Below are 26,787 nucleotides of genomic sequence, written 5' to 3'. Positions count from 1 at the left end.
GATGCAGTGGTGCAATTTATAACGTGACGGTGCAGTGGTGCAGTTTATAAAGTGACGGTGCACTGGTGCGGTTTATAAAGTGGCGGTGCAGTGATGCGCTTTATAAAGTGGCGGTGCAGTGATGCGCTTTATCAAGTGGCAGTGCAGTGGTGCAGTTTAAAAAAGTGGTGGTGCAGTAGTGCAATTTATAAAGTGGCGGTGCAGTGGTGCAGTTTATAAAGTGGCGGTGCGGTTTATAAAGTGGCGGTGCAGTGGTGCGGTTTATAAAGTGGCGGTGCAGTGGTGCGGTTTATAAAGTGGCGGTGCAGTGGTGCGGTTTATAAAGTGGTGGTGCAGTGGTGCGGTTTATAAAGTGGCGGTGCAGTGGTGCGGTTTATAAAGTGGCGGTGCAGTGGTGCGGTTTATAAAGTGACGGTGCAGTGGTGCGGTTTATAAAGTGGTGGTGTAGTGGTGCGGTTTATAAAGTGGCGGTGTAGTGGTGCGGTTTATAAAGTGGCGGTGCAGTGGTGCGGTTTATAAAGTGGCGGTGCAGTGGTGCGGTTTATAAAGTGGCGGTGCAGTGGTGCGGTTTATAAAGTGGCGGTGTAGTGGTGCGGTTTATAAAGTGGCGGTGCAGTGGTGCGGTTTATAAAGTGGCGGTGCAGTGGTGCGGTTTATAAAGTGGCGGTGCAGTGGTGCGGTTTATAAAGTGGCGGTGCAGTGGTGCGGTTTATAAAGTGGCGGTGCAGTGGTGCGGTTTATAAAGTGGCGGTGCAGTGGTGTGGTAATGCCATAATATATAAAGCTGGACAAAGCTTCTTATACAACAAAAACATCACTGCTGTAACATTGTATGAAGTCACCAGACGCCATCATCACCCTCCGGCTCCGTTCACACAGATGCTTTACTGTGGCCACATGTGGCATCCATTTTTATTTTGCTTGTTTTTTGTTCTGTACCGAAAGACTTAGATGTGCGGGTCTCATCACGGAAGACACTAGAGCATGCAGAGACTTATCATCACACACAGATTTGGTGATAGAATAAATCGCTTTTCTGCATTCCCCACTGAATAACGTTGGCCCTAGTGCTGTTTTTGCGAAAAATATACTGTGTGACCGAGCCCTTAATAACAGAATTTACTCCAAGACCCAGTAACTTCAAGTTATGACTCTGTCCTATCATCATGGCTGCCAAATCAACAGGTTAGTGTCCTAGAAAAAGTAGAAAAGTAGGGATCACTTTTACCTTTTTAGTCAATATTATCTATAAATATAGCTGAAATGTGAATCGGATGCCAAAATGCCATTGCAATAAACAATCTAAGGGTATGTGCGCACACTGCAGTGTTTCTCCAGCGAAAAACACACCAAAAAGCAACAAAAACTCAGCTCTGGCAGAAAAAAAACGCATCAAAAAACGCATGTGTTTTTGCCGTGTTTTGACGCGTTGTTGCTCATGCGGGTTTGCACTATATTCAATGGAAAAACGCAGGGAAAAATACAGAAAAGAAGTGACATGTTGCTTCATTTTTCTGCACCCAAAACTGCAAGGAAAAAAGACGCACATAAACACACATTCGGTTTTGGTGCATTTTTGCGCCATGCATTTTTTTAGTGAATTCAATGGCTGGAAAGGCTACAAAATGCAGGGAAAAAACGGACCAACAATTGACATGTTGCTTCATTTTTCTGCATGCAGATTTGGGCGACAAAATGCACGATAAACTGCACCAAAAACGCATCAAAAACTGCACCGTGCGCACAGGACCTTTGGCTAGGAATCTGTTTGCTGAATTTTTGGAGTAGAAACTGAGCAGAAAGCCCAAGCTGTTCTAAAGCCTGCTTTACACGCTGCAATTTTGTATGCGATTTGCAACGCCCCCATCATATGTGTGGCACGTTCAATTTGTTGAACGTGCCGCAGAAACGATTAACCCCCGTCACACGTACTTACCCGTCCATACGACCTCGATGTGGGCGGAGAACATCCAGTTCCTGGAGTGGGGGGGACGTTTAGCGTCACATCGACGTCACGCGGCAGCCGGCCAATACAAGCAGAGGGGCGGAGCTGAGTGGGACGTAACATCCCGCCCACCTCCTTCCTTCCGCATAGCGGCCGGGAGGCAGGTAAGCAGAGGTTCCTCGTTCCTGCGGTGTCACACGGAGCGATGTGTGCTGCCGCAGGAATGAGGAACAACCTCGTTACTGCTGCAGTAACGATTTTTGAGAATGGACCCCCATGTCACCGATGAGCGATTTTGCAAGTTTTTGCAACGATGCAAAATCGCTCATAGGTGTCACACGCAACGGCATCGCTAATGCGGCCGGATGAGCGTCACCAATTCCGTGACCCCCAACGAGTTCGCATTAGCGATGTCGTAGCGTGTAAAGCCCCCTTTAGACCTTCTCCAAATACTCTGTGTTCTTTTTTACGTGGATCTGTTTCAAAAGCTAAATCAAGGAGCACCCAGATGAATATTTGAAGGCTTTTTTGTGAGACCTTTGAAGCGGATTTGCTATACCATCCATGTGTGAACGTATCTTTACTGCCCCAATGTTGTCACATAGTCTATTACATTCCACAGATCTTGCGCTTTACCTTTTCCATTCAGCAGTTTAAAAGGACGTATAATGTAACTACTATCAGGGTCAGCAGTGACGATGGAGACAAACTTGCTACAAAAAAGCAAAGCAGTGTGTGTTCTATTTCTTTTGAACCATATTCTTGTAAAGAAACCTTTAGGAAGTGTTCACACAGTAAATAATTTGCTGACATTCTTCTAGTTGGAAAATCTGCAGCTTTTTCCAGTAGCAGCGAAGCGGAAGATATTTTATTAAATATCATCTACAAAAATCAGCAACAGAAGTTGACCTCTGGTGCGGATTTTACCAAAATAATGATTTATGTTGCAATCTAGTGTGAAATCTTTAACGTTACATTAAAATCCATGGCTCTTTATGCAGATGTGATAAGGATCCCCTGCAAAATCCACAGCTGAATATCTGTACTTATTCATGTACCTTTAAAGGAATATAAAGTTCAAGTGAAAACTTCTCACCAACTCAAAATCTAAGGCCTCGTTCAGACGTTTTACTTATGAGCAGAAAGTTCTGTTGTTAATCAAATTGTCTCTCCAGTAAAGGAGACAAACTCTAGCACAGCGCCACCTATTGGAAGTAGCGATCCTAAAAGTCACAAGTGGATTTTTGACAATCCTTTGCAATATGACTCAGGATATATAAGCCAGATCAGAATCCCAATTTGCAGACACGGTGTTTCGGGGTGCTTGCCCCTCGTCAGTGCAAAGTATGGGGGTGTCTGATCTGGCTCATGAGAAAGCTATGTGGGGACCACGGGGGAACACTATTCTCCTTAAGGAGACTTTGCAAGCCAGTCTGGCTGCCAGGTAAGGGGACTTATAGCTGCAATGCCCCTAAAATTCCACGGGGGAACACTATTCTCCTTAAGGAGACTTTGCAAGCCAGTCTGGCTGCCAGGTAAGGGGACTTATAGCTGCAATGCCCCTCTGGGAAATATTCAAATTGTCTCTCCAGTAAAGGAGACAAACTCTAGCACAGCGCCACCTATTGGAAGTAGCGATCCTAAAAGTCACAAGTGGATTTTTGACAATCCTTTGCAATATGACTCAGGATATATAAGCCAGATCAGAATCCCAATTTGCAGACACGGTGTTTCGGGGTGCTTGCCCCTCGTCAGTGCAAAGTATGGGGGTGTCTGATCTGGCTCATGAGAAAGCTATGTGGGGACCACGGGGGAACACTATTCTCCTTAAGGAGACTTTGCAAGCCAGTCTGGCTGCCAGGTAAGGGGACTTATAGCTGCAATGCCCCTAAAATTCCACGGGGGAACACTATTCTCCTTAAGGAGACTTTGCAAGCCAGTCTGGCTGCCAGGTAAGGGGACTTATAGCTGCAATGCCCCTCTGGGAAATATTCAAATTGTCTCTCCAGTAAAGGAGACAAACTCTAGCACAGCGCCACCTATTGGAAGTAGCGATCCTAAAAGTCACAAGTGGATTTTTGACAATCCTTTGCAATATGACTCAGGATATATAAGCCAGATCAGAATCCCAATTTGCAGACACGGTGTTTCGGGGTGCTTGCCCCTCGTCAGTGCAAAGTATGGGGGTGTCTGATCTGGCTCATGAGAAAGCTATGTGGGGACCACGGGGGAACACTATTCTCCTTAAGGAGACTTTGCAAGCCAGTCTGGCTGCCAGGTAAGGGGACTTATAGCTGCAATGCCCCTAAAATTCCACGGGGGAACACTATTCTCCTTAAGGAGACTTTGCAAGCCAGTCTGGCTGCCAGGTAAGGGGACTTATAGCTGCAATGCCCCTCTGGGAAATATTCAAATTGTCTCTCCAGTAAAGGAGACAAACTCTAGCACAGCGCCACCTATTGGAAGTAGCGATCCTAAAAGTCACAAGTGGATTTTTGACAATCCTTTGCAATATGACTCAGGATATATAAGCCAGATCAGAATCCCAATTTGCAGACACGGTGTTTCGGGGTGCTTGCCCCTCGTCAGTGCAAAGTATGGGGGTGTCTGATCTGGCTCATGAGAAAGCTATGTGGGGACCACGGGGGAACACTATTCTCCTTAAGGAGACTTTGCAAGCCAGTCTGGCTGCCAGGTAAGGGGACTTATAGCTGCAATGCCCCTAAAATTCCACGGGGGAACACTATTCTCCTTAAGGAGACTTTGCAAGCCAGTCTGGCTGCCAGGTAAGGGGACTTATAGCTGCAATGCCCCTCTGGGAAATATTCAAATTGTCTCTCCAGTAAAGGAGACAAACTCTAGCACAGCGCCACCTATTGGAAGTAGCGATCCTAAAAGTCACAAGTGGATTTTTGACAATCCTTTGCAATATGACTCAGGATATATAAGCCAGATCAGAATCCCAATTTGCAGACACGGTGTTTCGGGGTGCTTGCCCCTCGTCAGTGCAAAGTATGGGGGTGTCTGATCTGGCTCATGAGAAAGCTATGTGGGGACCACGGGGGAACACTATTCTCCTTAAGGAGACTTTGCAAGCCAGTCTGGCTGCCAGGTAAGGGGACTTATAGCTGCAATGCCCCTAAAATTCCACGGGGGAACACTAGTCTCCTTAAGGAGACTTTGCAAGCCAGTCTGGCTGCCAGGTAAGGGGACTTATAGCTGCAATGCCCCTCTGGGAAATATTCAAATTGTCTCTCCAGTAAAGGAGACAAACTCTAGCACAGCGCCACCTATTGGAAGTAGCGATCCTAAAAGTCACAAGTGGATTTTTGACAATCCTTTGCAATATGACTCAGGATATATAAGCCAGATCAGAATCCCAATTTGCAGACACGGTGTTTCGGGGTGCTTGCCCCTCGTCAGTGCAAAGTATGGGGGTGTCTGATCTGGCTCATGAGAAAGCTATGTGGGGACCACGGGGGAACACTATTCTCCTTAAGGAGACTTTGCAAGCCAGTCTGGCTGCCAGGTAAGGGGACTTATAGCTGCAATGCCCCTAAAATTCCACGGGGGAACACTAGTCTCCTTAAGGAGACTTTGCAAGCCAGTCTGGCTGCCAGGTAAGGGGACTTATAGCTGCAATGCCCCTCTGGGAAATATTCAAATTGTCTCTCCAGTAAAGGAGACAAACTCTAGCACAGCGCCACCTATTGGAAGTAGCGATCCTAAAAGTCACAAGTGGATTTTTGACAATCCTTTGCAATATGACTCAGGATATATAAGCCAGATCAGAATCCCAATTTGCAGACACGGTGTTTCGGGGTGCTTGCCCCTCGTCAGTGCAAAGTATGGGGGTGTCTGATCTGGCTCATGAGAAAGCTATGTGGGGACCACGGGGGAACACTATTCTCCTTAAGGAGACTTTGCAAGCCAGTCTGGCTGCCAGGTAAGGGGACTTATAGCTGCAATGCCCCTAAAATTCCACGGGGGAACACTATTCTCCTTAAGGAGACTTTGCAAGCCAGTCTGGCTGCCAGGTAAGGGGACTTATAGCTGCAATGCCCCTCTGGGAAATATTCAAATTGTCTCTCCAGTAAAGGAGACAAACTCTAGCACAGCGCCACCTATTGGAAGTAGCGATCCTAAAAGTCACAAGTGGATTTTTGACAATCCTTTGCAATATGACTCAGGATATATAAGCCAGATCAGAATCCCAATTTGCAGACACGGTGTTTCGGGGTGCTTGCCCCTCGTCAGTGCAAAGTATGGGGGTGTCTGATCTGGCTCATGAGAAAGCTATGTGGGGACCACGGGGGAACACTATTCTCCTTAAGGAGACTTTGCAAGCCAGTCTGGCTGCCAGGTAAGGGGACTTATAGCTGCAATGCCCCTAAAATTCCACGGGGGAACACTATTCTCCTTAAGGAGACTTTGCAAGCCAGTCTGGCTGCCAGGTAAGGGGACTTATAGCTGCAATGCCCCTCTGGGAAATATTCAAATTGTCTCTCCAGTAAAGGAGACAAACTCTAGCACAGCGCCACCTATTGGAAGTAGCGATCCTAAAAGTCACAAGTGGATTTTTGACAATCCTTTGCAATATGACTCAGGATATATAAGCCAGATCAGAATCCCAATTTGCAGACACGGTGTTTCGGGGTGCTTGCCCCTCGTCAGTGCAAAGTATGGGGGTGTCTGATCTGGCTCATGAGAAAGCTATGTGGGGACCACGGGGGAACACTATTCTCCTTAAGGAGACTTTGCAAGCCAGTCTGGCTGCCAGGTAAGGGGACTTATAGCTGCAATGCCCCTAAAATTCCACGGGGGAACACTATTCTCCTTAAGGAGACTTTGCAAGCCAGTCTGGCTGCCAGGTAAGGGGACTTATAGCTGCAATGCCCCTCTGGGAAATATTCAAATTGTCTCTCCAGTAAAGGAGACAAACTCTAGCACAGCGCCACCTATTGGAAGTAGCGATCCTAAAAGTCACAAGTGGATTTTTGACAATCCTTTGCAATATGACTCAGGATATATAAGCCAGATCAGAATCCCAATTTGCAGACACGGTGTTTCGGGGTGCTTGCCCCTCGTCAGTGCAAAGTATGGGGGTGTCTGATCTGGCTCATGAGAAAGCTATGTGGGGACCACGGGGGAACACTATTCTCCTTAAGGAGACTTTGCAAGCCAGTCTGGCTGCCAGGTAAGGGGACTTATAGCTGCAATGCCCCTAAAATTCCACGGGGGAACACTATTCTCCTTAAGGAGACTTTGCAAGCCAGTCTGGCTGCCAGGTAAGGGGACTTATAGCTGCAATGCCCCTCTGGGAAATATTCAAATTGTCTCTCCAGTAAAGGAGACAAACTCTAGCACAGCGCCACCTATTGGAAGTAGCGATCCTAAAAGTCACAAGTGGATTTTTGACAATCCTTTGCAATATGACTCAGGATATATAAGCCAGATCAGAATCCCAATTTGCAGACACGGTGTTTCGGGGTGCTTGCCCCTCGTCAGTGCAAAGTATGGGGGTGTCTGATCTGGCTCATGAGAAAGCTATGTGGGGACCACGGGGGAACACTATTCTCCTTAAGGAGACTTTGCAAGCCAGTCTGGCTGCCAGGTAAGGGGACTTATAGCTGCAATGCCCCTAAAATTCCACGGGGGAACACTATTCTCCTTAAGGAGACTTTGCAAGCCAGTCTGGCTGCCAGGTAAGGGGACTTATAGCTGCAATGCCCCTCTGGGAAATATTCAAATTGTCTCTCCAGTAAAGGAGACAAACTCTAGCACAGCGCCACCTATTGGAAGTAGCGATCCTAAAAGTCACAAGTGGATTTTTGACAATCCTTTGCAATATGACTCAGGATATATAAGCCAGATCAGAATCCCAATTTGCAGACACGGTGTTTCGGGGTGCTTGCCCCTCGTCAGTGCAAAGTATGGGGGTGTCTGATCTGGCTCATGAGAAAGCTATGTGGGGACCACGGGGGAACACTATTCTCCTTAAGGAGACTTTGCAAGCCAGTCTGGCTGCCAGGTAAGGGGACTTATAGCTGCAATGCCCCTAAAATTCCACGGGGGAACACTATTCTCCTTAAGGAGACTTTGCAAGCCAGTCTGGCTGCCAGGTAAGGGGACTTATAGCTGCAATGCCCCTCTGGGAAATATTCAAATTGTCTCTCCAGTAAAGGAGACAAACTCTAGCACAGCGCCACCTATTGGAAGTAGCGATCCTAAAAGTCACAAGTGGATTTTTGACAATCCTTTGCAATATGACTCAGGATATATAAGCCAGATCAGAATCCCAATTTGCAGACACGGTGTTTCGGGGTGCTTGCCCCTCGTCAGTGCAAAGTATGGGGGTGTCTGATCTGGCTCATGAGAAAGCTATGTGGGGACCACGGGGGAACACTATTCTCCTTAAGGAGACTTTGCAAGCCAGTCTGGCTGCCAGGTAAGGGGACTTATAGCTGCAATGCCCCTAAAATTCCACGGGGGAACACTATTCTCCTTAAGGAGACTTTGCAAGCCAGTCTGGCTGCCAGGTAAGGGGACTTATAGCTGCAATGCCCCTCTGGGAAATATTCAAATTGTCTCTCCAGTAAAGGAGACAAACTCTAGCACAGCGCCACCTATTGGAAGTAGCGATCCTAAAAGTCACAAGTGGATTTTTGACAATCCTTTGCAATATGACTCAGGATATATAAGCCAGATCAGAATCCCAATTTGCAGACACGGTGTTTCGGGGTGCTTGCCCCTCGTCAGTGCAAAGTATGGGGGTGTCTGATCTGGCTCATGAGAAAGCTATGTGGGGACCACGGGGGAACACTATTCTCCTTAAGGAGACTTTGCAAGCCAGTCTGGCTGCCAGGTAAGGGGACTTATAGCTGCAATGCCCCTAAAATTCCACGGGGGAACACTATTCTCCTTAAGGAGACTTTGCAAGCCAGTCTGGCTGCCAGGTAAGGGGACTTATAGCTGCAATGCCCCTCTGGGAAATATTCAAATTGTCTCTCCAGTAAAGGAGACAAACTCTAGCACAGCGCCACCTATTGGAAGTAGCGATCCTAAAAGTCACAAGTGGATTTTTGACAATCCTTTGCAATATAACTCAGGATATATAAGCCAGATCAGAATCCCAATTTGCAGACACGGTGTTTCGGGGTGCTTGCCCCTCGTCAGTGCAAAGTATGGGGGTGTCTGATCTGGCTCATGAGAAAGCTATGTGGGGACCACGGGGGAACACTATTCTCCTTAAGGAGACTTTGCAAGCCAGTCTGGCTGCCAGGTAAGGGGACTTATAGCTGCAATGCCCCTAAAATTCCACGGGGGAACACTATTCTCCTTAAGGAGACTTTGCAAGCCAGTCTGGCTGCCAGGTAAGGGGACTTATAGCTGCAATGCCCCTCTGGGAAATATTCAAATTGTCTCTCCAGTAAAGGAGACAAACTCTAGCACAGCGCCACCTATTGGAAGTAGCGATCCTAAAAGTCACAAGTGGATTTTTGACAATCCTTTGCAATATGACTCAGGATATATAAGCCAGATCAGAATCCCAATTTGCAGACACGGTGTTTCGGGGTGCTTGCCCCTCGTCAGTGCAAAGTATGGGGGTGTCTGATCTGGCTCATGAGAAAGCTATGTGGGGACCACGGGGGAACACTATTCTCCTTAAGGAGACTTTGCAAGCCAGTCTGGCTGCCAGGTAAGGGGACTTATAGCTGCAATGCCCCTAAAATTCCACGGGGGAACACTATTCTCCTTAAGGAGACTTTGCAAGCCAGTCTGGCTGCCAGGTAAGGGGACTTATAGCTGCAATGCCCCTCTGGGAAATATTCAAATTGTCTAACTGTTGTTAATCAGTGATTTTCTCAGTACTTGGTCAGTGTGGCAGTTCTTACCATCAGTTTTTTTTCTATACAGATGAAGGTTTCTGGAGATTGTCCTAGTAAATAGTGATACATTTACGGCACACAGATTGCATCCAAAAGCTATTTTTGTTTATTTTCTTTTGACAGATCCTTAGATTTGCATTGGAGAGTTTGGCCCAGGACTGCGATCAAAACCGGACATGTTTTGGTGCAAATCGCTTTGTCCACAAAACAAATACGGGCAAGTGAACCGCTCCATAAATGATACAATGTAAGGCCTCCTTCACACATTCGTGTTTCCGGTGTGTTCGGTATCAGTTTCCACAAGTACCACGGACACACGTAGACCAATTAAATCCAATGGGTTTAAGCACATGTTTGTGCTTTTAAATGGACCACGTGTCTGTGTGCTCCACATGGCAAATTGTCCGTTTTCTTCGGGCAGCAAGGGTGTCACAAGGACCGCACACTGATATGATGCATGTGAAATTATTGTGACACTTACCAGACAAAAAAAAACACATGTCACATAGAAATAAAGAATTGTTATACTTACCTGTCTCCGGCGCTGCTGTCGCTGCCCCTGCTGTTACTTCCGGGCCCGTTCATTGTGCTCATGAATATTCACTGCACTGATCACGGACCCGGAAGTAACAGCAGCACCGGAGACAGCAGCGTCGGGGACAGGTAAGTATACCAGCTTATGATGCCCATGTGCTATCCGGATGTCACACGGACAGCACATGGAGAACACACACACGGACACATGGACGCACGGACCAACATACTGACCTGCCCCACAGACCGTCACACGTGCATTAAATTCACAGACATGTGAAAGAGGCCTAGGAGTTCTATCCATGTTGTACATGTACGTGAAAAACTGACGTCTCAATGAGCCGTAACTTCATCGTGTCCAAAACTTTCTTCACCAGAGTTTGGAAACCATCCCTGATCACTGAATATTTCCTAACACCATAAAGTCACATTACCAAGGAAATACCTGACTCATGGTCGCTTTATGGATGAAAAACAATCTAATAATGTTATGTTTTATTTTCGTGGACATTTCATGGCATAACCAGCAATTCCATAAATAATAATATACAACCTTCTATGGAAACCGTCCCGTGAATCAGCTGACTACAGAATACAACCTGCCTATGTTTACCGAGGGCAGCGCCAGGAGGACGGTGGGAACCTAAAATTCCTTCTCTACGTCCTACAATCCCATTATCTACAAAATCAGTACAGGACACATTATAGTAACACTGAATTGCTGGTAATTTCCTCATAAATTACTGTAGGATCACAAAAGTTGTATACAAATCAGTGCAAGTCACTTCAGAAGCAGGAGGGGACGGAGAGGATCAGGAGTACAGAAGATAAAAAAAATAAGCTCGTAACCACCTGGGAGGGGAGATCCTCCCACCGTCATCCCATTACTATAAAAACCTATAATCGCTGCAAAATTGGTTTTATATTGGATGCCCAAAGTAATTAGGAAAGGAAAAGAAAGAACAATGCTGGAAATAATAATGTAAAACGATATAACAACATCAACTATAATAACAATGGAGGTGATGATATAATAAACATTAAGGGAAATAGATAGTAAAGAAGCTGTACCTGCTCTGGTCCTCCCTTGCACCTCTGGAGCTGTCATTCTCCTCCTCCTTTTCCTGAGAAGATGTCTTGGTGAAGAGTCTGGAGAAGCCCTTGGACCTGTCCTGCTCCTCTTTAGTCCCCTTGGCAGGGGAGACGTTGTCATTGACCCCCTTGCCCTCCTGGGTTATCTTCCTGAAGAAGAGTCTGGATGGGCTGTGACTTCTCTCCTGCTCCTCTCCATGCTCTGTCCTGTCATTTCCATCCTTCTTCTCCTGGGATGAACTTCTGAAGAAAAGCCTGGACAAGCTCCTGTCACCTTTGTCCTGGTCCTCACCTGGATCTTTGCTACTTTCCTCCTCTTTCTCCTGGGATGATGTCCTGGAAAAGAGCCTGGAGAAGCTCCTAGCTACCTCGTCCTGCCAGGTGCCTGGTCTCCTGCGAGTGCTCATGTCCTGGAGATCAACGAGGACTTTCCAATGTGCTGACTAGATGTAGTGACATAGGGACAGAGCTGGGTTACAGCCAAACTTTGTAAAAGTTTTCAGGGTGCATGAGAGGCTCAGGATCCAGGAGTCACTCCATGCTGCTTCACCAGGAACAAGTGAGGAGCCTGAGATCATGAGATGTGACCTGGCAGGGAGGAAAGGGACTAATAACACAGCACTCCTAGGGCTGTCCTCCTCTGCAGCCTGCTCCTTGGCCCTGCCCCTGTACACACAGGGAGGAGGTGCAGCTGCAGCTGTGTGCTGGGGAAAGTGTGAGGAGACCCAGTGACTCACTGCTGTGCCCAGAACCCTGGCAGCAGAGCCCTGACCACATTCTGGAGGGGGTGTGCAGACAGCAGCCAGTGTGACCCCCATGCTCCAGCCCAGGAGCCCCCAGCTGCTGTCTGCAGACAGTGTGTGCGGACTTGTCAGCATGCTTGTCATACACTCACATTCCTTCTGTTTGTTGCTTCGTCTTGAAGTTTTGTATGACTTGTTTGTTACTTTTGTTGTTTCCTGCTGTTCTGTTACTATAAAGTCTTTTATGTAGATGTTGATTCAATGATATTGTTTCCCTATTTCTAGATTGTGACATTTATTACAAATTAGTGCTGGTGACAAATTGTAAACCTAACACAGATCTTTCCTCATATATATAAATATATATACAGGGGTTGGACAAAATAATGGAAACACCTAACGTTTTGGCATCATAATCTTCGAACATGTTATAAACATGCAAACCGTAACATATGTTAATGTTTTGTTTGTAGTTGATTATTTGTGTTATGTGATATGTGTATGCACTATGCAGGGCCGCCATCAGGGCATTACTAGTGAGACTGGTGTAGGGGACCCGGTGAAGAGAGGGGGCCCGGTTGAGCCAGGGACAATTACTTCGCTTTATTAAGACTAGGTTCACACTTCCATTAAATTGTATCAGTCACAATCCGCTGCTCTGGTAAACAACGGAATCCGTTTAGCGGATTCCGTTGTTCCCATAGACTTGTATGAGCGGCGGATTGTGACTGATGATGCTGCATTGCACCCTCCGCCCGACTGATCAGTCGTGGAACGACTGACCGCTGGGCGGGAGGAATGCAGCATATAACGTTTTTTGAGCAGTGCAATCCGTCGGATTTCGCTGCGCATGCTCTCTAGCTCCCTGTACACGTCACCAGCTTTGCTTGGTTACCACATATTTACCCTGGTTACGGTGCAAGGAGCCAGCGCTAAGCGGTGTACGCCCGTAACCAAGATAAATATCGGGTAACCAAGGTAAACATCGGGTGCTTTGCTTTACCCGATATTTAGTCTGGTTACGAGTGCAGGGAGGCCGACACTTCCCCGCTCGGCCCCGCCCCCTCCCGCACTCCGCACATGTACACACTCACAACACTCACTCACACTCTCACCTGTCCCCAGCCATGCAGACCGCAGCACTGCCACTGACATCCTCTGCGCCTGGCTCCGCCCCCCGCTCGGCTCCGCCCCCTCCCGCACTCCGCATGTGTACACTCACTCACACACACACTCACACACACACACACTCACTCACTCACAACACTCACTCACACTCTCACCTGTCCCCAGCCATGGAGACCGCAGCAATGCCACTGACATCCTCTGCGCCTGGCTCCGCCCCCCGCTCGGCTCCGCCCCCTCCCGCACTCCGCATGTGTTCACACACACACTCACACACACACACACACTCACTCACTCACAACACTCACTCACACTCTCACCTGTCCCCAGCCATGCAGACCGCAGCACTGCCACTGACATCCTCTGCGCCTGGCTCCGCCCCCCGCTCGGCTCCGCCCCCTCCCGCACTCCGCATGTGTACACTCACTCACACACACACTCTCACTCACTCACAACACTCACTGACACTCTCACCTGTCCCCAGCCATGGAGACCGCAGCAATGCCACTGACATCCTCAGCGCCTGGCTTCGCCCCCCGCTCGGCTTCGCCCCCTCCCGCACTCCGCATGTGTACACTCACTCACACACACACACACACTCTCACTCACTCACAACACTCACTCACACTCTCACCTGTCCCCAGCCATGGAGACCGCAGCAATGCCACTGACATCCTCAGCGCTTGGCTTCCCCCCCCCCCGCTCGGCTCCGCCCCCCACTCGGCTCCGCCCCCTCCCGCACTCCGCATGTGTACACTCACTCACTCACACACACACACACACACACACACAACACTCAGTCACACTCTCACCTGTCCCCAGCCATGGAGACCGCAGCAATGCCACTGACATCCTCAGCGCCTGGCTTCGCCCCCCCCCGCTTGGCTCCGCCCCCCACTCGGCTCCGCCCCCTCCCGCACACAACGGAGTCCGACAATGAAATTCTTTTCTTTGTCATCCGTTGTACAACGCATCAGTCAGTCAGCTTGACGCATATGACTGATACAAAACAACGGAAATGTGAACTTAGCCTAAGCCCCTGGCCACCTGGGCCCTCCCCCCTCTTCACCGGGCCCCCCCTAGTCACAGCCGCAGCAGAGGAAACGGCAGTGTTCTTTTGCCACTATACACGTGGCTAATTTGCATCGCATGCAAATTAGCAACGTGTGCTGGAGATACCAGGTATGCCGCTGCATACCCAGTATCTAGGGGAGGTGGAGGTGCTGGCGCTGCATCTACCCTGGGCGCAACTGTGAGGGGGGCTCTGTCGCACTGCCTAATGCGGCAGTGTAAAGTCTCCCCGGGGGCTGCGTTTGCCGCCCTGTAGTGGGAGCCAGTTATTCTCTGAGCGCGGCTGCAGATTCTATGTGTGTGTGCAGACAGCCGCTCTCATAGAATCTGCAGTGGGCGGCTCCCACTGCTCAATTGTCCTTCTGTCCGTCAGTCAGACGCGAGGACAATTGATTAACGCTGGTGCTGACTTCCGGGTCAGAGCGACAGCTGTCATGTGACCAGGTCAGCTGATCACACTGCTGACCCGGAAGTCAGGGCCGCAGAGCGGAGGCGGTAGAGGACGCTGAAAAGTGCTCCAGTGGAGCTGAAGACACGGAAGAGAAACAGTATGTGGTGAGAAGGGGGTATCTATGGAAACAGGTCCCTCCCCCACCCTCTCTCCACCATACTATCTGTGGACAGAGTATGGTCGGAAGAGAGGATGGGGAGAGAGAAATTTCTTTGGACACAGTATGGGGAGAGAGAGGATAAGGGGTCATGCATGGGGAGAGAGGGTGAGGGGTGGTGCATGAGGGGGGAGAGGATGAGGGGTGATGCATGGGGGAACAGAGGATGAGGGGTGATGCGTGGGGGGACAGAGGATGAGGGGTGATGTATGGGGAGAGAGAGGGTGAAGAGCGAACTGGAAATAAATTTTGAGGACACAATAAAGAGTGACATAGTATGAGAAGCAAGTGGGCAGGATGGGGACTGAGGGGGAAAAGTATATGGACACACAGGAGGTAGTGCGGAGACAGTAAGGGATGAGAAAAATGTGAGAGGCACAGAATAGAGACTGGGTAGTGGAGGGGGGTGGTATGGAGAAGGGGCAGAATGGGAGGACAGTGTGAGGTCATAGCAAGGAGGGGGAGTATGATGAGGGCACAGTATAAAGACTGGGCAGTATAAGGGGACATAGTGTAAAGGACACTGTAAACAGTAGTCTCAGTATAGAAAGAGAGGCAGTGTGGAGGGCATGTACCATAGGAGGGACAGTATGGGGTGATATTTTGTGCACAGAACACAATAAGAGGGGCCATTATTTATTAAGGGGCACAGTGTAGGGAAGATATTTTTAAATAGGTGTATTATAATCATTCTGCTATTTTTAGGGGCATCGTGTCGGGATGTGCTGCAGAAGACCGGAGAAGATGGACATCTACAGAGACGAGATGTGAATAGTCATCATTGCGTCAGGACAAGATAAAGAAAAGAAAGAAATGACTAGAGACAACGTCATCTATAAGGTACCTAAATGTAAATGTGTATTTGTGATAATGACTGTGTGTCATCATTAGGCCATGGTCCCACTTGTGCATTGCTTCTTATGAGAGCGCAATAGTAACTGATCAGCTGCTCTTGGTGCAGGTGGCCAGAAATGCTTATTTCTGGATCTGCTCCGTCGTCTGATGGTGTCCGTGTGGCGCCCCAGGATCTGGTCGCCACAACAGTGTTGCCCCTCCAAAGGGTTAATGCTGAGCCTGGAGGTAATTGGGGAAGTCTATTGGCCAGTAAGTATCAACATTCAACATCGTTTCTCCCTCAGGCCAGCAGAGGGAGCTCTGAACCTGGAGTTCCAGGGAGCACTTCCTTAAGCTCTGACCTGATGAAGGAGTTAGGTAGTCTGTTAGGGAAGTTCAAGGAGAGAGGAGCTAAGTAGACGGTCTTGTGAGCTGGGGTTTGGAGCTAGGCTAGCTCAACCCAGAAGAAGCAGAAGCCGTAGCAAGGCACGGAGAGAAGATTCTAGGAGAGAACAGGTTAGAACCTGTTCGCCTCAAAAGAACACACCAAAAATTAGACATCAGAGTCTGTGGTTGCCAGGGTGTTAGATCCCCCAGTAACCGAATCCGAAGGGCAGGAGGACTGTAGGTCTCCTGGCCCCCAAAACAACCTGAAGGTACAGCTGCATCACCAGGGCCCGGTGTGGACTCCAGCAGGGAAGCATCAGAGAGGGCCTGCGCAGCCTAACCTACGAGAAAGGGACGTACCACCGGTCCCAGCAGTAAGAGGGCCATTGCTAAACCCAGAGTGCAGGGTCCTGTAGAAGCAAAAGGAAGAACAGGCAGTAGGCCTCAATACTCGACTGGCCAAGGAGATCACCCCCAGGTACTTCCAGGCCGACCGGATCCCCTTCACCACCTGTGACGGTCTCCCAGGACTGGACTGTTCCAAAGTAAAAGAAAAGAAGGTAAAGAGACTGTTGTTTGTCAGTTCTTTTCGCTGTCCTGATTAGCCCTGCACCATTTCCAAAGCACCATAGACTTTAATAAGCACCAACGGCTGCCCCGGGGTACCGCTCCACCTGTGGGGAGCAGAACCATCCCAGCTGCTAATCCATCAGCCCCGGAGGTCTCATCCAGCAGCGGCGGCTCTATAGCCGCAATCCACAGGGGCGTCATGAATACTTCCACAAACTTTAATTAAAGTTACCACCCCCACAACTGCCATATTAGTTGACCCACGCCACCACTGACTACCCCCAGACTAGTCCGGCCCGACACCAGGTGTCCCAAAGCCCTGGGGTGGGCGAGTCATCCGCAGCCGGGTACTGCACATCCGCCTCATTGATTTTAATAGTAGGCTACTGCCACTATCAGAATACGGAGCAGATCCGGAACTGAGCACTTCTGGCCACCACTGGCACGGCACTTAGAACAGGCAATTGGCTGGGGTGCCAGACCCTGACCAATCAGACATTAGTGATCTATCATAAGGAGACAGATAATCGATCTGTGAGCCGAAGACAGGAGCGGGACGATCGCCGGGGGTGGTGGAGGGGCGTTATGGAGCTGGGAGGTGTAGAGGGTATATTATGGAGCGAGAGGCGGTGTAGAGCGTGTATTATTGAGCAGGGAGGTGTAGAGCGTGTATCATGGAAAGAGGCGGTGTAGGTGATGTGTTATGGTGTTATGGAGAGGGGCGATGTAGAAGGTGCATTATGGAGAGGGGCAGGCGATGTAGATGGTATATAATTACTTTTCTGAGGGAAATACTTCATTTTCTAGAACAACTTCAAGGGTGCTAAGACTTTTGGCCATGACTGTGTGTGTGTGTAATATATATATATATATATATATATATATATATATATATATATATATATATATGTATATGTATATGTGTGTTTTTCCAAGAGTGGCGGCGGACTGTGGAAGGTTTGCGAGTTGGAGGCAGAGCCGGGGTGGAGCCTGGGTGGAGTCTCAGGGGGGCCCCATAATTTTGCCAGTATGGGGCCCTGAAATTCCTAGTGGCGGCCCTGTGTGTATGTAAATTAACTGTTTGTTTTGCAGAATTGTAAGAACATTGATGAAAACCTGATACCAATGGCAGCCCTCTCGGATTTTCAAAGAGGCCAAATTGTTGGTGCTCATATGGCAGGCACTAGTGTAACAGAAAGTGCCCAAATGCTTGGCGTATCAAGAGGTACTGTCTTCAAAGTAATGACTGCATTTGAAAGAGAAGGAAAAAATGTCCGCAGCAAAGCACAGGTCTGGCCGACAGTCGAAGTTGACAGAGAGACCGTCGCACTCTAAAGCGAATTGTGAGAGAGCATCGCAAGACCACAGCTCCGAAAATAACTGCTGAGCTCAATGAACACCTTCAGAACCCAGAAAACAAATTCAGATTTTTGTCCAAAAACAGAATAGCGCTTTTGTCGCCATTTTACGAGAGCCATAGTGTTCTCGATTTTCTGGATCTGGGGCTCAGTGATGTCTTCTTTTTTGTGTCTTGAGTTGATGTTTTCAACTATACAATTTTTGTGTAGATGTGATGTTTTCATCGCCTGTTATTGCATTTTAATGATGCAATCACGCGGCTGCCGATGGCAGCGGGAAACAGCGTGATCCCCAATGCAGCCCTTGAAATAACGCTGTCAGAGTTTGACAGCGCGATCTAATGGGTCAACAGGAGCACGTAGATCTCTGGTCTACTTGCGCCTGCTAACCACATATGTTTGCTGATCAGATCAGCAGACATGTGCGGGGATTACTGTGGGCTTACCACAAAGGCGGTTACCTGGGGGACATGGCAAATGACGTACCAGTACATCCTTGGTCTTAAAAGGGTTAAAGTTTGGTGTTAGTACCGAACACAGACTTTACAAAAAAAAAAACAGAGTTTGGGTTTGGAGTTCGGGAGCATTACGTTTGCTGACCACTCGAGCGAGCATTGCTGTACTCGGGTACGCTCAGTGCTCGGCCCAGTGCGAGCCACTTGCAGTCTCTAAATTGTTCGCACTGGGGGTAAAATCAGAATGTATGTAAAGTGCTATGGAATTAACAGCGCTATATAAATGAATAAATATATTATTATTTATTGGATGTAGTGTGGACAAAAAATATATATACTGTACATATATGTGTGTGTATATATTAATATATATGTGTGCATATATATATATATATATATATATATATATATATATGCTGATGTATGTAAAGCGCAATGTAATTAATGGCGCTACATAAATAAATACATATTATTATTACATATGTGTGTGTAAAAACTCGTCCTCCCTCCTCCGGGAGTAATCTGTGTATGGCTGGCTGTATGTGGGTGGAGGGCTGAACTGCCCAACCATTGGGATTCATGTCAAGTCTGGGTCCAGAAGAAACCTCCACAGGTCTGCTTATCTATTAATGATTGGTCAAAAAAGCGTATGTACAAACTATTATTTTGCATTATTTACGCTGACTCTACAATCCATCCTTTTCGTCTTGTGTAAATAATATGGGAATATCTGGACCGTACCGTTAATAGCTCCTTTTAATTGATCACCGATCCATTTGGCTTGTGCTCATAACCGGAAGATTATCTGCCAAAAGTATTTGGGGCTTTACTTAAAGGCTGCTTTACACGCAGCAACATCGCTAGTGATGTCGCTCATAAAAGCACCCGCCCCCGTCATTTGTGCGTCACGGGCAAATCGCTGTCCGTGGCGTACAAAATCGCTAGTACCGGTCACACACACTTACCTTCATAGCAACGTCGCTGTGGCCGGCAAACAGCCTCTTTTCTAAGGGGGCGGTTTGTGCGGCGTCACAGCGACGTCACAAGGCAGCAGTCCAATAGAAGCAGAGGGACGGAGGTCAGGTTGGACAGGAGGGATGAAGTCAGGTCAGGCAAGGGGAACAGAGATCCAGACAAACTGGGTAGCAGGACAAGAAATAGAGAACTTCTCCGAGGAACGGAGCACACAGCAAAGATGGAAATATCACTGGTGGCGTCCGAAAGGTACCAGCACCAAGATATGGTGGTGTGACCCCCAGAACAAGGCCAGAATGAACAGGCCCCTCCCAAGAGACCTTAATTCCGGAGGCAGGATACATGGATTGGTCAGGAATGGCAGAGCCATGCATGAATCATGACAGAATCATACTGTATGTGTCTATTGCGGCTTCATACTCTGGGGAATCATACTGTGTTGAGGTCACTGGGAGCCTCATAATGGGCAAGGGAACTGTGGTATCTTCATATTGTGTGTGGTGGCTCTGTAGGGGCCTCACATTGTGCATGTGGGGGGTACTGTGGGGTCATCACGCTGTGTCTCGGAGGGCAACTGAGTTGGCATCATACTCTACATGTCACTTTCCCTGTCTTTACAAGTATGGGGTATGTGATTATGGCTGTGCACTGTGACCCGAATATTTTTTGCGTGTCGGCAAGGGGAGGCCAATTAGGACTTTTGTTATTTGGACCTATAATGTTTTTGTACGTCCCCACCTGGAACCTTATTTATTGACTTTCCTATATATTATCTTGAACTCTAAAGAGAAGTGCTTCACCTTCATAGGGAGTGTCTATCTAATGCATAAAGTTATTCCAAGACACGTTTAACAGGTTATATGTAGCCTGCAGGCACCTTTTAAAAGCTTATATGGTGACTTTAACAAAATATTTCTACCTCTTCTCTTACTCAAGAAATACCCCGACCCTATACGTTAAGCAGTTCAGTCAAGTTATACATTCTTTTCAGTTGTTTACTACTTCTATGTATTGCAGAAAAAACATGGCTATCATACTGCTTCCATGTGATTGACAGCAGCTCTCCCAGACACAAAGAAAAGTGCAAAAACTCTAGATGAGCTCCACTTATCTCCAAGGCCACAGACAAGCTTATATACGTTATTAAAGGTGTTGTCCATAAACCAAGAAGTTACAATCTCTCCTGCATGGTAATAAGGTCACTAAAGGATTCTCAATTCCAATACCAGCAATAGACGCACAGAAGGCAAACTGTGCAGAATGTTTATGGACCCCAATTACAAAAAATATATTTTAGTCAAAAATACATTAATTATCAAAAAAAAATTCTCCAAAGGTGGACAACCCCTTTAAGCTCATCTTCAGTCTCAAAGGAGAGTACGTCTGTCTCTTCATTTGAACAATTATTGGGGTCTATATAAAGGGTTGGCTCCTGTGCCAATTCTTCCCTGGTCCCCTGCACCAGCAATGAAATGTCATGTGACTGCTGCAGCCAATCACTGGCCACAGTGGGGACCTCAATAAACTTGACATATCCTCACTTCACTCAGTGGTTGACTCTAGAGGGCACGCGTTGACACACACATACCGGCTGAAGCTCCATAAACAGAGATTGGCGGGTTACCAGAAAGGTATCACTGACACTGAGGAGATTGGTGAAGTTTTGGGTCACGTTCACACGTTCAGTATTTCACATCAGTATTTATACACCAAAACCAGGAGTGGAACAATCAGAGGAAAAGTATAATAGAAACACGGACACCACTTCTGGATTTATCACCTACTTTGAGTTTGGCTAAAAATACTGAGGTAAAAAACTCACCAAATACTCATCATGTGCACTAGGCCTTACTCCTATTTCGTATTTTATCCAATTATAAGCTGATTGTGAAAGAAAATTATGGGGTTGGAAAATCTACTGTTGAATATACGGTACATGTAATCCCACCTCCAGAACTCTCCTAGAAGCCGCCCATGTATGAGCCATTAATGTGCCAATGAGCGTTCCTGATCATCAGCCTGTGTAAACATGCCGCCAATCAGGTGATGAATGAAAAAAATAAAAATTATTAGTCAGCTGATAAGATCTTGTATTTTGTCCTTTAAATCATGTTTGTCAATTATGAGCTTCCAACATTCATGCTATATGTGGACTAAAGAAACAAATGTATTAAAGGGGATGTCCACTACTTGGACAACTCCAACTCATTCCCCTTGTTCACCACCGTAAAAATAAATAGGCCTATACTCACCTCCAGCCGCGGTTCCAGTGATGTCTGAAGCCGTGTTCCTGCAGCCCAAGTAACATTGTTATGACACACGGGTCCCGCAACCAATCAGTGCCCAGCATCTGTCTCGTCGCCTTCGGAGAGTTGAGATGGAAGTGAGTGCAGCGCTGACGTCCTGCTCAAATATCCAAAGGCGGGGTGATGGAGTCCGGTGGTGACTGGTCGCTGGGCTCACGTGATTATTTGAGCTCTCCTCCCAAACTGATGCTGCTCCTCCAGTCCCCTAAAATCAACATCTGGCGATGATGTCATGTGAATGCTGCAGCCAATCAGAGGTTGCTGATTGGCTGCAGCATTCACATTTTGTCAGCGTTAAATGACTATGTTCATTAATGTGTAGTGTTGGGGGATGCAGGTATGTATGGAGGAGCTGGTCCTGGAGGTAATTTATTTTTTTCACGTCCATGGGCGCATTAATAAGAGGTTGCGTAATAGTGACAACACCTTAAGACAGTTTATCTAGACCATCTGGAGTCATTGGTAATAAATTCTCTTTTACAGGACTGATACTAGACCTGCCCTGATAGAGATTTCTTTACTGATACAAGATCTTCTGTCCCTCAAGCTCAACTCAATATTTATAATCCTCAAGCAGATCATCTTGAAGCTCAAGTTTCCCATAGACCATTTTATCAGGTTTAGTGGTCACAAGTCCTTGGAGTGTTCAGTATGACAGAGAATTGTCACAGGGAGATCTATAACATTACTATGAACAAATAAGAGCCTCCACAATGGGTAGAAGTCACTACATTTTGGTCCTTACATTTTTCTATATACTCAACCTTTTCATTCAATGTAATCACATCTGGAGGAAGAGACTTGCTAGAACTTGCATTAGGAGTAGATCATTTGTATTCCAAAACTTCAGACACAATTTATATATTTTTTTCAGTGTCATTAATGGAAGCTTCCAAGTAATGTTGATAGCAAATGTGGAAGAGCAAGACGTCAGCAAAGGGCGGTAACATAGCCCTAAAGGCCACTTTACACGCAACGACATCGCTAACGAGATGCCGTTGGGGTCACGGAATTCGTGACGCACATCCGGCCTCGTTAGCCTCGTTAGCGACGTCGTTGCGTGTGAAACATACGAACGACCGTTAATGATCAAAAATACTCACCTTATCGTTGATCCTTGACACGTCGTTCTAATCTCGAATATCGTTGCTGCTTTTGCACGCAGGTTGATGGTCGTTCCTGAGGCAGCACACATCGCTACGTGTGACACCCCAGGAACGACAAACAACAGCTTACCTGCGTCCTCCGGCAACGAGGTGGGCGTGTCTTTCCTTCGGCTCCTCTCCACCCCTCTGCTTCTATTGGCCGCCTGCCGTGTGACGTCGCTGTGACGCCGCACAAACCGCCCCCTTAGGAAGGAGGCGGTTCGCCGGCCACAGCAACATCGCAGGGTAGGTAAGTACATGTGATGGGGCCTAGCGATATTGTGCGCCACGGGCAGCAATTTACCCGTGACACATAACCGACAGGGGCGGGTGCTTTCACCAGCTACAAAGCTACCAATGTAAAGTGGCCTTAACTCTTGCTGGGGCCTATTAGTCAAAAAGGTTTTAAAGGTTTACTGGGGTTATTCTCCTTTTGGTGGGGCTTACAGTAGTCTATGTGCACATTTTGTACATCTGCACTTATTAGACAAGGGCCTTTTCACACTGCGTTATTACCTGCATTCACTGGTCTTGTCAGAGCTTCCGTCCAACCCCCCACAAAACGGGTTTCGGACACATGCACCGATGGGGCCATTGACTATAATGTAGCAGATGGAGTCACCGTTTGCCCTGTCTTGCACCATTTTCGCGTACATTCGCTTTATGCAGGTGGACACCCAAATGTAGTAGACTACATCTGGGTGTCCGCCTAAAGAAAGCGTATGCGCTCGAAAATGGTGCAAGACAGAGCACACACTGACTCTGTCTGCACAATTATAGTCAGTGGCCTCGTCGGCATATGCAACCCAAATGTGTTTTTCAGGGGGGTTTAGAAAGAAGCTCTGACGGGACTTTTTGGTCTTTCAATGGAAGTGTTGTCGATAATGTAGGTGTAGCTGTTGTGACGCTAGTCACTACTCACGGGCTAGCCATGAGGCTGGGTATTCTAGAAGTCCAGGGGGAAATACCAAGAGGGCTAGTAATAAAGTAAGGGGAGAGAACAAAAGGTGTTGTCAGGTGACAGTCCGAGGTCACAATTCCATAAAGGTATCAAGGTAAAGGGGTTAAGCAAATGGATAGTCAGAAGAAAGGTCCAAAGTTGGGTAATAATAGATCAAATACTGAATACAGGGAAACCAGGCTCGCAGACACCACCGGGCATAAGCTACAACTGGCATTAACTAAAGGCAGAGAGGCAGCTAATTATCAAGGTAATCACTTCAAACAGGAGACACATGATGGGAACCCAGCATGCCCCATGTACATACTACGTATTAAAGAGCACCTGTCGCCAGGACAAAAGTAGTCACCCTTTGCTATTATTTTACAAAGGCTAGTTTCACACTTGCGCTATTTTGATGCAAACGGAATCCATCGCTAATGTAGTACAGTTCATTTATTTACAGTGGAAGCGCGTTACTATGGCGCGTATGTGTGTCATGCAGTACCCGCTTGTGTCCACATGATGTCGCGCTTCCACTGTAAATAAATGAACTGTACTACATTAGTGACGGATTCCGTTTGCGTCAAAATAGAGTAAGTGTGAGTGAGCCCTAAGGCTGGGGCCACACGGCTGGCAGCAAAGTGGGAGCCGAGTGTTATGCGAGTGTCACGGCGACTGAGGTCCGATCATGCGATCAGACCACAGCTGCAGGGGGCAGGCCGGCTCTGAGGAGTTTTCTCTCCTCCGTAGCCAGCTATTGCCATTCTCGCTCTGCACCCGCGTTACACCAGTGTACCGCGATTGCAGTGCGATTTTTCTCTTGCCCCATAGACTTGAATGGGTGCAAGAGAAACCAGGATCGCATTACACCCGCAGCATGCTGCGACTGTTTTCTAGGTCCGATTAGGGCTCAGAAAATAATCGCTCATGTGTGCTGGCACATAGGCTAAGATTTTCATGCCGTGTGTCTTAGGCCTCTACCACACTTCCGCAAAAAACACGTGCGTGTCTCGCGTTCCGTTTTTCGGCTCCGTGTTCCATTTTTTATGTCCATTTCGCTGGTACGTGTGATGGCGTATGCTCGCCGTGTGTGTGTGTGTGTGTGTGTGTGTGTGTGTGTGTGGAATGTCCGTATGCATGAGAAACGTACGTGTAATGTCCGTGTGCTGTCCATTTGAAATGATTCGTGTGTGAGGCAAAATGTCGTTGCTACATACCCGCTGACAGCAGACACAGACAGAGTCGCGCGATGAGAATGAAAGCGGATGAACTTCACCCGACTTCATTGTCATACCACGGCTCTGTCTGTGTGTGGCGTCCTGATTAGCGGTCACCCGTGAAGGACTCACCGATGACTGCTAATCCTCTGAGTGACTGAAGTTAGCGGCGTGATTAGCGCAGCCATCACTCAGGCTACCCGCGGCTAGCTGGAGTCCTCCACCCGAGACCGCAACTCACCTGTGACTTCATTGCAGATCGCGCAGCTCACTTCAGTCACTTGGGCGACTTGCTGTCACAGTTGGAGGATCCAGCGGTGACCGCGAGTAACCTGAGTAATGTCATCACCTCAGTTGCTGCATGGAGCTGACAGAGAGCGGTCATGGTATGTGGCCGCTCTTGTCAGCTTCATGTAGCAGAGCTGAGAACGTCGTGGGACCTCCGTGGATTACGCCGGACCTGGATGGGTATTTGGGGCTTAATAAAGTGGTGAAAGAGGGTGTTTGTTTTTGTGCATTATTCCAAATAAAGGTTTTTTTGGATGTGTGTCTTTATTTTCTTTAACTTACAGGTTAATCATGGAAGGTATCTCGGGAAGACGCCTGTCATGATTAACCCCTTATTACCTTGATTGCCTACGCACCAGGGCAATTCGGGATGAGCTGGGTAGAGTCCTGGAACTGTCACATCTAATGGATGCGGCAATTCTGGGCGGCTGCTGGCTGATATTGTTAGGCTGTGGGGGCTCCCCATAACGTGGAGCCCCCCATCCTGAAAATACCAGCCTTCAGCCGTGTGGCTTTACCTTGGCTGGTATCAAAATTGGGGGGGGACCGCACGTTGTTTTTGTTTATTTTTTTATTTATTATACTGCATGATATAGACCTGACCACCGGTGTGTATGATTGGTTGCAGTCAGACACGCCCCCACGCTGAGTGACAGCTGTCTCACTGCAACCAATCATAGGCGCCGGTGGGCGGGGACAGCAGTGAATATAAGATTGAATAATGAGCGGCCGGCATTTTCAAAATAGTAAAAGCCGCCGGAGGTTTTTGACAGCTGTGCAGCGCCGCACTGGTGATCGGGGATCGGTGAGTATGAGAGAGGGGGAGAGACCGAACGATGGACAGAGAGGGGGGCAGACAGACAGAGCGACCATCTGACAGAGAAAGACAAACAAGACAAAAAGATTGACCGACATCGCATCCAGAATGCACAAAAAAAGTGATACGGACGGGACGGGTAGCACATGGACATGCTAAGTGTAACATACGTGCAGGCACGGACACATTGACTTTAGCGGGTCCGTGCCTGCGTGATGCCGCAGAAAAACGGATATGTTGAGTGTGAGGAAAAACGCACACATGTACAAACGACACGGACACACGTTCCGTGTGGTTTTACGTGTGTGTGCCTGTTACCATAGGGTAACATTGATGTACGTGTCTCCGTGCCGCCGGTACTTGCAAAAACGTACCAAACACGTACCGGCGGCACGGATGTGTGTTAGAGGCCTTAGGGGTACTTTAAACACTACAACATCGCAAGCCGATGCTGCCATGCCGAGTGCGATAGTACCCGTCGCAGC

General features: G+C 47.9%; 1 protein-coding gene across 4 annotated transcripts in view; it reads right to left on the bottom strand.

Moving 5' to 3' along the window:
- CRYBG3 (crystallin beta-gamma domain containing 3) overlaps window positions 1-12,051 on the bottom strand; it is a 246,891-nt gene extending 234,840 nt beyond the window's left edge. For all 4 annotated transcript variants that reach the window (XR_012750420.1, XR_012750421.1, XM_075335127.1 and 1 more), the window contains exon 1: window positions 11,440-12,051. Coding sequence is in view for 2 of the 4 variants with exons in the window: in XM_075335127.1 (XP_075191242.1) it covers window positions 11,440-11,867 (428 nt within the window). In the remaining 2 variants the exon portion in view is untranslated. The remainder of the gene's footprint in view (window positions 1-11,439) is intronic.
- Window positions 12,052-26,787: the final 14,736 nt, after the last annotated feature.

Source organism: Anomaloglossus baeobatrachus, chromosome 2, assembly GCF_048569485.1.
Source record: "Anomaloglossus baeobatrachus isolate aAnoBae1 chromosome 2, aAnoBae1.hap1, whole genome shotgun sequence".
In the NCBI taxonomy this organism is placed as follows: domain Eukaryota; kingdom Metazoa; phylum Chordata; class Amphibia; order Anura; family Aromobatidae; genus Anomaloglossus; species Anomaloglossus baeobatrachus.
This window is presented reverse-complemented; position numbering and strand designations above follow the sequence as displayed.